Below are 13,723 nucleotides of genomic sequence, written 5' to 3'. Positions count from 1 at the left end.
TGGACCTTGTGGTGTCGTTTCTGTACTCAGTGGTCCCTCCAGCATTGAATCCCCTCATCTACAGCTTGAGGAACCAGCAGCTCAAGGATGCAGTGTGGAAACTGATATCTGGATGATTCTCTGAAGCAATGAACTGCTCATTATCTGCTGCATAGCAGTTATCCTGCTTCTGCAACTGAGGAGCTGTGGTCCCCCTGTGTTGAAACCAAATAAAACACCTTCAGTGACTGCGTTCTTTTTCCTGAGATCTTTCCCTTTTCTTACTGGTCGGCTGTGTAAATGTGGAGCTGTACTCTCTATGTGTTTCAACAAAAGAAAGAGATATTCAACGACATTTGTTTCCTGATATCTTTCCTCCAAAGCCTTTTTTGAGTTGCAGGGACAGTTTCTGTGGGCAGGGGTGGAGGGGAAAAGAATTCCGTCATGGCAGCACTGCCAGGCACCTGTACTTGATCTCCCAGAGCTGTTCTCTCTCCACTTCCACACTCTCCTCCTCACCCCTTGCCTTGCTGGAAGGCCTGAGGGCTCTGAGCTTGGTCACAGCGGTGCTGCGTGGCAGTGCTGTGCCCGCAGGCAGGGACAGGCAGTGGGCACTTGTGGGACAGAGCTGCCTCCACAACAGCCTTTCCATAGAGCAAAGGGATCTCCTCAGGGCAGAGCCTGAAGGCTTAGGGCTTCTGCTTAAGTTTCTCTTAAGAACGTGACCGAGGAAGTGACTCAGAGATGGAAACACCAGTGTACAGTGAAAGAGTTGTGGTGAGCGAGGTTTTGGCAGGCTGCAGAGCACTTGCCCCTCTCCAGGGTGTCCAGACTGGCCTGGCTGCAGTCCAGGTTCCCTCTCTGTGCATACCACAAGGCCACTTTTAACACCCAACCTTCTAAGTGCGGGAACTTCTCTGTCCTGACTCTTGTGTGACCCAACTCTCTCATGAATATTCTATGACCTGACTCTCCCATCACCCATCTGTGATCCGACTCTTCTAAGACCCAACTCTTGAATAATTCGACTCACCTGTGACTCTACTCTGACCTGACTCTTGTGTGACACAACTCTTCTATCACTCTTCTATGAGCTTATTCTTCTGTAATAGAACTTTTCTACAACCCTTCTTTGACCTGACTGTTCTATCACCCTAATATTATTCTATGACCCAAATCTTCTATGATCCTGTTCTTCTATGACTCATTTCTTTTATGACCTGACTCTTCTGTTACCCTTTTGAGACCGGACACTTCTATCACCCAACATTACTATGGCCCAGGTCTTCTCTGATCCAACACTTCTATGACCTGACCTTGTATGATCCAACACTCCTATGACCCTTCTATGACCGGAATCTTCTATGACACTGCACTTTGATTATTTCATTTTTCTATTACTCTTCTGTCATGTGATATTTTTATGACCCCACCCTTCTATTACCCAACTCTTCTCTAACATTTCTATACCCTGAGTCTTCTTCGATCCCTCTATATCCCGACCCTTTTGTGACCCCACTCTTCTATGACTCTTTGTTGCTTCTGCGACGTGACTCTACTATGACCTCACTCTTCTATGACTCATCTATGACCTGATATTCTATGACCATTCAGTGACCACCCCTTCCTATGACCCAAACTTCTATGACCTGACTGATCTCTGAGCCTTCTATAACCTGGCCCTTGTATGACCTGACTCACCTATGACCCTTCTAAGACCCAGTTCCTCTACTATCTGACTCTTCTACAACTTTTTTTTGACCCAAATCTTCTATGACTCTTCTATGCCCAAAATCTTTTATACTCTGACTCTCCTTCGATCTTTCTATGAAACTGGTATTATACAATTCTTCTATGACTGAGTTCTTTTATGACCCAGGTCTTCTATGACCCCACCATTCTATGACCTGACCTTTCTATGGGCTCTTATAGTCAATGAGCCAACTGGGTGCCTTCTGCTGGCCTGTCACAGACACTGCCAGATGTGAGCTTCAAAGCACAAATCCCAGCCATGAAGCAGCGTCTGACCTATCAGCTTCAGAAATCGGTGACCCCACAGTCTCTTTCCCAGCCATGTTCCTGCTGTTGTCCTGTCCCCTGCAGAGGCAGAAGTGACCTCAAATCCCCCTTCACAGCCATTGCCTTCCTACTGGATTATGAGTTCTTGAGACACACCTGGCCATGGGATACCTTATCCACCCAAGGGAACGGCAGGAAGATGCACCAGGAGAGGTTTAGATTGGATATCACGAGAAAGCCCCTTCACAGTCAGGACATTTTATGGTTCTATGACTCTTAATTTTTCCTACAAAGAAACCAACACTTATTTCCAAACAGCCTCAGCCATTGCCTGAGACAACAAACGTGTCAACTAAATGCAGTCGTGGAAGAGGATATGTGGTGTCATTTCACCATAGTTTGATCCCATCAGAATTTAAGAAATTTGTAGGACTTTTGAAAGGGACCTGACAGTCCCCGTCCCATTTTCCTCTCCTGCTCCTTCTCCTTGGCTTTGGGTGAACTGAAGAAGCAGTCTGGCATGCGGGCTGTTCCTCAGCAGCCTGGTCCTTTGACTTGGTTGTGCCAGGGGAACGGAAAGGGCTTTTCTCTGTGAGGGTCCTTAGGAGACTGTTCCTTTTTGGGGAGATGGATGGTTCTGAATCCATGTGTCCTTGCTGAGGATGGTCAGGGCTCTTCTCCTTGGAGGACTCAGTGACCCCAGACTGGAAGGGGACTCTTGTTTCTTCTCTAGATTGGGAATCTGTAAAGGAAAAGAAAAGTCATTTCCTCAGGGCCTGGAAGAGGCCAGCAGAGACCCCGGATAGGAAAGATGTCCCAGACTGCTCAGAGACAGAGGCTGTTCTGGTGAACATCCATCCCGCTCACCGGCTCAAGAGCGATCCCCATCCAGGCAAAGCAGAGGGAGAAGCCCTTCTCTGCCGGACAAAGAAACCAAACACAGCAAGAGGAATGCTGCGGTAGCTTTACTCTTACAAGACAAGGACAAATATTCTCTAAGCTCTCCAGACCAAGGTTGCCTCTGCTTTGTTTGTGCACAGGGACAGTGGCAGAAGGCCAAGTAGAAGTGGGCCTCTCTGGTAGGGGAATGCCAGCACTCAGCACTGGAGCGGCACGTGCCAGACAAAGCCTTCCCGAAGAAAAAGTGAGAGCAAACATATCTCTCCTGACTTTTTGTTTCCTAATGCTTGTCTCAGGATGTGATTTAGCCCACACAGTGAATGGGAAGATCAAACCAACACCAAACTGCACTTCACCCAACTCTCTGTGAACAGCTCTGCAGTGGCAGGAGGATTCCTGTCTGGAAAAGGGGTTTCCTTCTCCTCATCCTCCAATGCTCACAGTTATTTCACCACTCGGCCTCTCCCACAGCATCCATGCTTCTCGTATGACGGTGTCTGCTCGATGATGCAACAGCTTTATTGGGTGTTCAGGAAACTCCTGTGCTGCTCAGGAGCCGGGCTGGGAGGGAGCCAGCCCTGCCCTGAGGATTTGCTTCCCAGGCCTCACTGCTGAGCTCTGCAATTCCTCCATTCAGGCACCCAAAGGCATTTCCAGGCCACAATCCAACAGCTTTCAACTAATGTTTCTCCAGCTCTAAGCCAATTCCCCTCAGAATGAGTGAGGTGCACACAAGCCATCAGCAGCAGCCTCGAGGATCCCCTCAGCCTGTGTTTTGCCAAGGGACGCTTGCTCTCCTCAGCCAGACTGGGGCACAGGCGTGAAACCATGAACCCCAGCTGGCTGAGAGATGCTCCGAGCAGGGTCTGTGTGGGGATGATCTTTCTGGCTCTGGACAACACCCTTCCCTTTGGTAGAATCATAGAATCATGGAGTCATGGAATGGTTTGGGTTCACGTGACCTCAAAGCCCATCCAGTTCAGCATCATCCCCCCACCCCCGCCCCCACCATCAAAATTGTGGATAATTCTAAAAATGAGGCTTTGATCCCTGAAAGAGGCTTTGGAACATAAGAATGAGCTTCTGGGTCCTATAAATAAGGGTTTGGCCTCTAAAACTGAGGTACTGGAAATTCATAATACGACTTTGGGCCTTAAAAGTGAGGCTCTTAAAATGAGTATGTAGACCCCAAAAAACGAGAATTTAGGCCTTTAGAATATATCTGTGCATCCTAAAAAGTCTGTGTCAAAAAAAAAAGGTTGGAACCCTAGAATTGAGGATTTCAGCCCAAAACATGAGACTTTGGGCACTAAAGGGATGAATGCAGCAGTACAAATGAGTCTTTTGATCCTACAAGGCAAGGGAACATCCTGGTTCCTCTGTGGGCCCAAGAAATGAACTTCTGGTCCTGAATGCAGGCCTTTGGGAGCTCCAGTGGAGGCTCTGAGCTGTAAAATACGAGGTTGGATCCTTTCCATGAGAGTCTGGAGCTTCAAAAGGAGCGTTTGGGTCCTGCAAGTGGTGCTTTGAAACTGAAACTGAGACTTTGAGCCCTGACATCAGGATTTGTGCCCTGAAACGATGTTGTGGTCGCGAACAGGAAGGCTTTTCTCCCTGAAAATGGGACTTGAGAGGCTCCAAATGAGGGATTTGAGTCCTCAAGATTGTGGACTTGATTCTAAAATGAGGCTTTATTCCCTGAAAAAAAGGCTTAGGGAGCTAAAAATGGGGATTCTGGATTGAAAAGGGGGGTTCTAGCTCCAAAACAGGGCTGGGGGCTCTGGCAGGAGGCACTGGGGCAGCACAGGGGCTCTGGACTCTCAGTCACACAAGCACAGAACCATTAAGGCTGGAAAAGCCTCCGGACTCTCCCAACCCTACTCCAGCCCCAAGCACGGAACGGCCCGAAGAGTCAAATCTGCTCGGTTTGAACCCTCAGAGGAGGAGAATCCCTCGCTGCCTTGGAGCCTCTGCCAGGGCTTCACCGTGCTCACACAAAGGCATTTTCCCTCGTGTGCAATCAAAAACGATCCCACTCTTCTGGAGAAGAAAGTGGACATTCCCAGGTGTCACAGGAGCCGTGTCCAATGGATAGCTGTGTTCATGGACCCGGTCAAATGCCAAAAAGCCTTTCTTTTGATCATGGCCTCAGTGCCTTTTTGATGTCTAAACTCTCTCTGTGGATGTGGACTTGGACTGAGCAGCCTGGTTTGACCTCAGAGATGTCCCTGCTTGGAGCTGGGCTTTGGACTAGAGGTCACCTCTCATTCCCTAAATTCTTCCAGGAGCATAAGATGTAGAGACCCACTTAGGAGGTTGCCTCAAGCCTTCCCAGGAGACCAAAGTGTGCCCTCACACCTCACGCTGTGATCCCCTAACTCCATCCTTGCAGACCTCCTCCACATCCTCTCCAGTTTCTCCACTATCCTTTTAAAGGGTGAGACTCTTTGGGTCCTGTGGCATCGTCCTGGTGCCAGAAGAGTGAGGGCAGTGATTGTCTCCTTTGCACAGCGTCAGGAGTTGCTCTCTCTGCTCCCTCCCAGTGAGTGGCTGGGGGTGGGCAAGAAGTTGTCAGGGGGACACAGGCAGGACAGCTGATCCCGGCTGACCAGAGGGAGATTCCATAACATAGACACCACGCTCAGTGATAAAAAGTTGTGGCAGAAGAAGGAAGAAGTGGAGATTTTTAACGTTCAAGGTGATGAGTGGTAGAATGGCGGGATGTCATTCTGCTTGAGGGAGGTGGCAAGTGATGGCATTTGCACTGGTTTTGGGATTGGATTATGTCAGTATTTATCTTTTTTCTTTCACCTATTAAACTATTATTATCTCAGTCAAAACCCATTTCCATGGAGCAGCATGGGGAGAGACCTGTCCGGCTGAACACTGCCCTAAGGAAAAGGACCTGGGCAGCTGGATGCTTGCTTGTCCTCACTCCCAAGACACCTCCACCAACCCCATGCCCTTTCAAAAGACATTTTCCAAAGAAATATGGATCTTCTGGAACCTCCTCAGCCTGGAGAAGAGAAGACTCTGTGGAGACCTTATAGCAGCTGTTCAGTACCTAAAAGGAGTCACCAAGAAAGCAGGAGAGGTTCTTTTTCAAAGGACATGGAGTAACAGGAGAAAAGAGAATAGCTTTAAATTGGAAGAGGGAAGATTTAGATTAGACATTAGGAAGAAATTGTTCAGAAAGAAGGTGGTGAGGCAGTGACCCAGGTTGCCCAAGGAAGTGGATGCCACCTCCCTGGAGGTGTTCAAGGCCAGGCTGGATGGGGCCTTGAGCAGCCTGGTCCAGTGGGAGGTGTCCCTGCCCATGGCAAGGGGTGGAACTGGATGGGCTTTAAGATCCCTTCAACCCAAACTATTCTATGATTATGAAAAGTATGGTAATACTAAGTTTAAATGGAAATACATTTTTCTTAGGTTCACTTTGAAATCTTCTTCTTTATCCTCAATGGGAAATGACTCCAAGGAGCTGTACAAGGCTTGAAGAAAGAGCTCATTAAGATTTTCTGTATTTTAATGAGACCCAGGGTGGATTTGCTGATGAGTCCTTGAACCTCAGCTCCTTAGAAGAAACTGAAGAAACATCTCAAGAAGTCAAAAGCAGAACTCAGAGTATCTTGAAGTATTAATTGGTCTCAGTGAGGATAATTCCTGGCAAAGTCTCCCCAGGGACTCGTTAGCGCCGATAACTGGAGGCCATGATTGCAGGCAGGCCAGGGTGCTGTGCAGGCAGCTCTGATGCTAAGAAAAGCCTGGGTTTTCCTGATGAAGCAGAAAGGCCAAGCCCTGACCCCCAGGCCCTGGGAAGGCAGATCTGGCTTTGGCTACAATGATGCTGGTGGCATGAAGATTCTCACACTGCCAAATCAAATTGGGAGCAGTTATCCCATGTAATTCCAAATACAGGCCTGCAGAGTTATGTGTGATGCCATGGCTCTTGCACTGCTCCATGGAGTTGTAGTAGAGTTTAGTCATAAAAAGGTAGGGTCATAAAAGGGTTGAGTCATAGAAGAGCATTAGATCACTTCAGTGCGAGAATTGTCAGGTCATAGAAGAGTCAAGTCATAGAGGAGTAACAGAAGAGTTTGGTTTGACAGGGTTAAGAGAAGTGTGTGGTCACTTATAGATGGGTTGGGTCGTGGAAGTCTCATAGCAGAGCTGGGTTATAGAAGTCTCGGGTCATAGAAGAGTGAGGTCATAAAGGGTCACAGAATGTTTGGGTCATGGAAGAGTTGAGTCATTGAAGTGTGAAAGTTTATTGGGGGTCTCCAAGAGTTTGGTCATAGAAAGGTCATAGAAGGTTCAGTTTGGAGAAGAGTCGGTTCAGAGAAGGGTCGGGTCATAGACAAGTCATAGAACCGTGTACTCATAGAAGAGTCATAAAAGAATCCTGTCATGGAGGGGTCATAGAAGAGTCAGGGAAGAGAAAAGTGAGAGCAAGACGTGTCAGGTCATACAAGAGTTTGGTCATAGAAAATTTAGGCCATAGAAAAGTCGGGATATAGAATGGTCAGAGAAGAGTTGTATCATAGATATCTTGGTTCACAGAAGACTCAGGTTTTCAAAGAGTCGGGACATAGAGAAGTCATTGAAGAGTGGGATGACGGAAGAGTCGGCTCATAGAAGGGTGTGGTTTGGAAGGTAGATGGTAGTGTTGGGTCATAGCAAGCTTACATCATAGAAGTACCAGGTCATAGAAAAGGTGTCTCATATAAGATTTGGGTCATAGAGGAGTTTGGAGGATTCATATCACAGTGGGTCAGATAAAAAGAAGTGTCACTTAATCGCAGGGTCCCAGAAGAGTTGGGTCATACAAATGTCTGGTCATAGAGGTGTCGCAGCATAGATGATTTTCACCATAGAAGAGTTGAGTCCTTGAAATTTGCATCATAGAAGAGTCAGAGAATAATTAGGTCATAGAAGGTGATAGAAGGTTTGGATCAAGGAAGGCCAGAGTCATGGAAAGGCACTACTGTCCCATAGACAGGGAAGGATTGTTGTTGCTCAAGAGAATCCTGACTTGATCCCCATTCTCCACTCACTGATCTCCTCCAGAGTTCTGCCCTGAGTCACAGGGGCCTGGGAGACCTTGCTGGGGAAGTTGGAGAACAGGAGGAGACAGGGAATCTCACCTCTGTCCCTTACTAAATGAAGCAGTGGCCACTCAGTATAGGTTTCTTCTGAAGCAACAACAGCTCTGTCACCAGCACTAACAGCTCCATCTCCTCCTGCCTGTGCCCCTGGCTGAGGGCATTGCTGCCCATTTGCCCTGCAGCTGTAACACCAGGAAAGCTCATCCCTGTCATGAGGAAATCTGGGACCACGTGTCCAAGACCCAGTGTGTGCAAAGGCTTTGCCTGGAATAGAATCATGGCTGGGACGGAAGAGTGCTGAATGTCTTTCTAGTCCCGGGCCAGAAGATCCAGGATGAATGACCTAAAATCACTCAGTGGAATACATTCTCCCAGCCTGGAGAAATGAGATCATGTTCCTGGTGTCCCATCTAATGAAAAGACAAACATGAAGTGACTCTGGTGTCCAGTTATTTTTGTAATAGGAGCAATGACACAGCAGGACAGGAGTGTCTCTCCTCAGCTGAGAGAGGGAACATCAGGGATGGCTTCAGGCTGTTTCTCAGCAGTTCCCTGGAGCCCCAGGGACACCTCGAGGGAGCCCCGAGGGAGCAGAGAAAGGGCTGCCTTGGGCTGCTCCTCTGCTGCTGAGCTGGGCTGGGCTCCTGGCACGGAGGGAGCTGGTGGCAAGTGGGCAGCGCTACAAAGAGCCATCTCTGGGCAGGAGCAGCTCCTCTGCAAAGCCCAGCAGGGCTGAGGGCACTGCCTGCAGGCAGCGAGGGGAGAGGAGGGAGGCACAGAGAGGGGAAAGGCAGGGTGGGGTGGGAGGAAAGAGGAGGCTTCATTTGGAGAAAGATCTTCACAGCCCTTCTCCAGGTGAGTCTCTGTGTGCAGGACAATGCAGGTGCGGTTCTTGGAAGGATCTCCTAAAGCCAACACAGCCACAGCCTGTGGGATCTGTCAGGAGGGCTCTTGCTGTTTCTCCAGCGGAGAAAAAAACAGAGTCAGTGCTCAGCCTGCCCGGGGAGTTCCCCATGGAGGGACAGAGAGAAGGTATGGGGGGGAAGAAGCACCTCCTGGCAGGAGAGGGTCTTTCTGCTATCAAGAGGTGCTGTGTGAGTCAGGGCTGCTCACAGCTCCAAATGCCTTCAGGATATTTCTAAGAGGACATTCTAAAGGGAAGATCAGGGCAGTGATTGCATTAAAGATAAAGAGCTCTCCTGAGTTTCCCTTTTCACTTTCCTGCCCTTGGGGAATTTCAGTGGAAAAGTGGAAAAAAAAAGGCTGTCATGATTGAACAAATGAGCAAGACTCCTGCGCTGTGTCCTTGAGGGGTCAGTAGGTCTGATAGGAGCCTCCTAAAGTGTCTCCAGCTGCTCCTTTGCGCACGGACACCACCAGCATCAGCTCTGCTGGACCCACCAGGCTCAGTCTGTGCTGTCCTTTTCTGCTTATAAACAAGACCCTGTGCCCAGCTTTACCCGGCAAACAGGCAGGATTGTGTAGGGCTGGGGGAGAGCAGAGAGGGTCAGATGGGGTCTGTGAGCACTGACAGGGAGAAGGCATGGACAGGGAAACACCTTCCAGGAGGAAAATGTCCATCAGAAGGCATTGGATCACGAAATAAGAGGGGAATTAATACAGCGATGTTGTGGGAGGGAGAATTCAGAGAGCTCTGTGTGCTCCCTTGCAGGGCAGCCCCTTCCTCTGAGCAAGCCCCCTGGCCTCCTCTCGCCCCCAGCAAAGCCTCTGCCCTCAGGGCTCTGGGCTCCAGGGCTGAACCCCCTCCTCTGCAGCCACAGCTCCAGTGCCCTCTCCAGAGCACAGGGGCTGAGAGCAACTGCCCGGCAAGGTTGGTGTCTGGGAGGGGGTGAGCACAGCTGGGGAAGGGGAACACTGTCTGTGTGCCCGGCTGCCTCTGCCCTGGCCTCTCGCAGCCAGACCCTCACTCTCTTTCTCCCTCTTTCTCCCCTTGTCTCTGTTCTTGCTGTTGTTCTCTCATTCTCACTGCCAGGCTCTCTGGGGATGGGAGTTGCAGCTGCAGAGTCACCCACTGCCCTGGTGGCTCCTTTCCTGCCATTGTGTCCATGGGAACCCGTGTCCCAGCTTTGCTCTGAGCTGTGAGGCTGTGGGCAATGCAGTCAGTGGGGCTGGGGAAGGAGCTGAATCTCTTGTAACTAAATGCCATCCTGGGGACACTTTATTCTCCTTGAGGTTTCCTTCCAAGCTCTGAGCTGCCCTCCAGGATGCAAACCTGTCCCATCGTTTTCAGTTAACACCTGTCCCATCAAGTGTTACCTGAAAGCCTCATGGAGAAATGCAGAGATGCTGCAAGAGAGAAAATGCTGTTGGGCACGTGGGACCAAGAGCGAGGGACAGAGCAGCTCCCCTCCCTCTGCACTGAGCCACAGGCAATGCTCTCACCTCACAGGACTCCCTCTCTTCTCCCAGAGTGCAGCAGAGATGCTGAGCAGTTCTGACAGCCAAGAGCACTGCCCAGGGTGGGAGAAGGAGCTGTAAATTCCCAAAACTCTCAGCCTGCCTTCTGCCCTCTCTGCCTTCCTCGTCCCCGGTGGTGCAGATGCTGACAGGCCCTTCTGCACCAGGAGCAGTTCCCCAGGACAAAGCTGAACCCCAGCAGTGTCCCCTGTCCCCACCGTCCCCATCACCCCCTGCTGCAGAGCAGGGCTGACTCCTCGCAGCCAGCGGGCAGAGGCACTGCTCCTCCCGGCACATTCAGCCGGCACCGAGCAGGGCTGCAGGCACGGAGCTGAAGGAAGGGCTGCGAGAAAAGGGACAGGGAGTGAGCAGCAGGAGAGGGGAAGAAGAAATAGCTTTTATTTGCACAAAGACATCTCCCTTAATTTGTTGCTGTCCTTTCCTTCTATGTAGTGCCTTGTGCCCAGAGGCAGCAGATGTCCAACAGCAGCTCCATCACCCAGTTCCTCCTCCTGGCATTCGCAGACACACGGGAGCTGCAGCTCTTGCACTTCTGTCTCTTCCTGGGCATCTACCTGGCTGTCCTCCTGGGCAACGGCCTCATCATCACCACCATCGCCTGCGACCACCACCTCCACACCCCCATGTACTTCTTCCTCCTCAACCTCTCTGTTATTGACCTGGGATCCATTTCCACCACTGTCCCCAAATCCATGGCCAATTCCCTCTGGGATACCAGGACCATCTCCTACTCAGGATGTGTTTCTCAAGTCTTTCTGCTTGTCTTTTTCATTTCAGCAGAGTATTTTCTCCTCACCATCATGTCGTACGACCGCTACGTTGCCATCTGCAAACCCCTGCACTATGGGACCCTCCTGGGCAGCAGAGCTTGTGTCCACATGGCAGCAGCTGCCTGGGGCGCTGGGTTTCTCACTGCTCTGCTGCACACGGCCAATACATTTTCCCTGCCCCTCTGCCAGGGCAATGCTGTGGAACAGTTCTTCTGTGAAATCCCTCAGATCCTCAAGCTCTCCTGCTCACACTCCTACCTCAGGGAGGTTGGGCTTCTTGATGTTAGTGCCTGTTTATTGTTTGGCTGTTTTGTTTTCATTGTGGTGTCCTACGTGCAGATCTTCAGGGCAGTGCTGAGGATCCCCTCAGAGCAGGGACGGCACAAAGCCTTTTCCACGTGCCTCCCTCACCTGGCCGTGGTCTCCCTCTTTGTCAGCACTGCAGGGTTTGCCTACCTGAAGCCCCCCTCTATCTCCTCCACATCCTTGGACCTTGTGGTGTCAGTTCTATACTCAGTGGTGCCTCCAGCACTGAATCCCCTCATCTACAGCTTGAGGAACCAGCAGCTCAAGGATGCAGTGAGGGAACTTATGACTGGATTTTTTAGGCAGGGATAAGCTGCTCATCTTCTTCTGCCTATGTCTTACAATGAAACACACTCCTGAAACATCCTGTCTTTGCAGATGGTTTGGTTTTGGTTCTTCTATGTTATGATGACATTGTGGAAAAAAGAAATGTAATTGTTCCTCCCACTGCTGTGTCAGTGTCTCCCTGCCCTGTGTGACCCAGAGACTGTGTTAACAAAATACGCAGCGCTGTTCTTGTTTAAAGAAAATAAAGGCCTCTGCAGCCACTTGTTTGTCCATGGTCCCTTCCTACGCAAGGATTTCTTTAGACTTGTAGGGACACTTCCAGAGGCTGGGGAAAAAGATTCCAAGCACAGCAGCAATGTCATGGAGCACCAATGCTCGGTCTTTCTAGAGTTCCTCTCTTGGCACCTCCACGACCTCCTTCCCAGCCCTTGTGCTGGTGGAAGATCTGAGCGCTCTGAGCTCGGTCACTCTCCTGCGCTGTGGCCGTGCTGGGATCACAGGCAGGGACAGGCAATGGGCACCTCTGTGACAGGGCTGATGGCCATGGGGTTGCTGTGAAGGCCTGTGGGACCGAGAGTGCCTCACGGTCACTTCACTTTGAGAACAACATCCCCTGGAAACTGCCTGAGTGCAGCACTGGGCTGTGCTGCCTTGGACTGAGGTCTCTGTGTCCGTTCCTTGTGGTGAGGAGCATCTCAGCTGAGTGCAGAGCAGGGTGAGCAACCACAGCTCTGGGAGTGGCAGCAGGAGAACAGAGACCCTGTGACTGCTGCTGTGCAGAGCCGCTGTGTGAGCACGGGGAGGGCTCTGTCTCTGGGCACCCTGTGTGTGAGATGGGGCACAAGGTGTCCCAGTTCAGTCCCTGCGATCTGGCAGAAAATCATGGACAATGGGTCCTTCCCCACGTTAATGAGGAATGGGAATCAGGTAAAGAAAAGAAGTCCTGAAGACTGAAATAAAAAGGATTTAATAAATACAATAAAACCTCACACTATTCCTATCAGTAACACTTACAGTAACACTCACAGTAACACTCATGCTGCTGCAAGGTCTTGTTTTAGTACCAGCAGTGATTGTAGAATCACAGAATCACATCATGGAATCATGGAATAATTTTGGCTGGAAAGGTCCTTTGAGATCAGCCTGATCCAAGCCCCTTGCCATGGGCAGCGACATCTTCAACTGGATCAGGTTTCTTATAACCTCATCCAACCTGGACTTGAACTTGTCAGTATTAAAACTAAAAATTAATACTAATTATATTCAGTATCAAGGTGTTCGGCCCAGTTATAGATTGCGCACTATTAGCAATTGTCCTCTGGATGCTCTGGGAAAGCTGAAATAGGGAAATCATCCCACATGAGTCCAACACACTGACTATTTCCATGTCTGGATGCACATCCCAACCATGAGGAGGGACTTTTGTTACATGGAAACCTCTGTCTTCCTCCTTTGCTCACTGATACCTCTGCCCTGGGGCCTTGCTCAGTGTTTCCCCCTGAAAGGTTTCTCAAAGCCCAGCTCTCTCAGCCTCTCCTTGTCCATAATGTGCTCCAGGCCCAACCATCCTTCTGGGCTGGGCAGGACTCGCTCCAGGCTGGGCAGGGTCTTCCTTGTGCTGGGAGCCCCGTCCTGGACACAGCAGCCCTGATGTGTCCTGTGGTGGGTTCACCTTGTCCAGCAGCCGGACCCCCCCCAGCTGCTCCCTCCCTGCCCAGAACCAATGAGACAGAGGGAGAGAGTGAACCAGGAAAGCTCATGGGTCGAGAGAGAGGAAAGGAGATCATGGACCAGTCACTGGCACTGGCACAGACGTGTGGACTTGCTAAAGGTTAATTTAATTTATTGCCAGTTAAGAAAGGTTTGAATTATGAGAAACAAGGACAAAATATTAAAGCCCATTCCCTCCTGCTTTCTCCT

At 50.2% G+C, this 13,723-nt stretch overlaps 1 protein-coding gene across 1 annotated transcript; it reads left to right on the top strand.

Moving 5' to 3' along the window:
- Positions 1 to 10,885: 10,885 nt before the first annotated feature.
- On the top strand, positions 10,886 to 11,827 carry LOC128850860 (olfactory receptor 14A16-like). The gene has a single exon (XM_054055874.1). It carries the CDS (start codon positions 10,895 to 10,897, stop codon positions 11,825 to 11,827), a length of 933 nt encoding a protein of 310 aa, XP_053911849.1. The 5' UTR covers positions 10,886 to 10,894.
- Positions 11,828 to 13,723: the final 1,896 nt, after the last annotated feature.

This window comes from Cuculus canorus, unplaced genomic scaffold (genome assembly GCF_017976375.1).
Source record: "Cuculus canorus isolate bCucCan1 unplaced genomic scaffold, bCucCan1.pri subtelo1, whole genome shotgun sequence".
Lineage (NCBI taxonomy): Eukaryota > Metazoa > Chordata > Aves > Cuculiformes > Cuculidae > Cuculus > Cuculus canorus.
This window is presented reverse-complemented; position numbering and strand designations above follow the sequence as displayed.

What these genes read in the sequence shown, in the direction of transcription:
- LOC128850860 (XM_054055874.1), top strand. Translation starts at nt 10,895, where the DNA reads ATGTCCAACAGCAGCTCCATCACCCAGTTCCTCCTCCTGGCATTCGCA.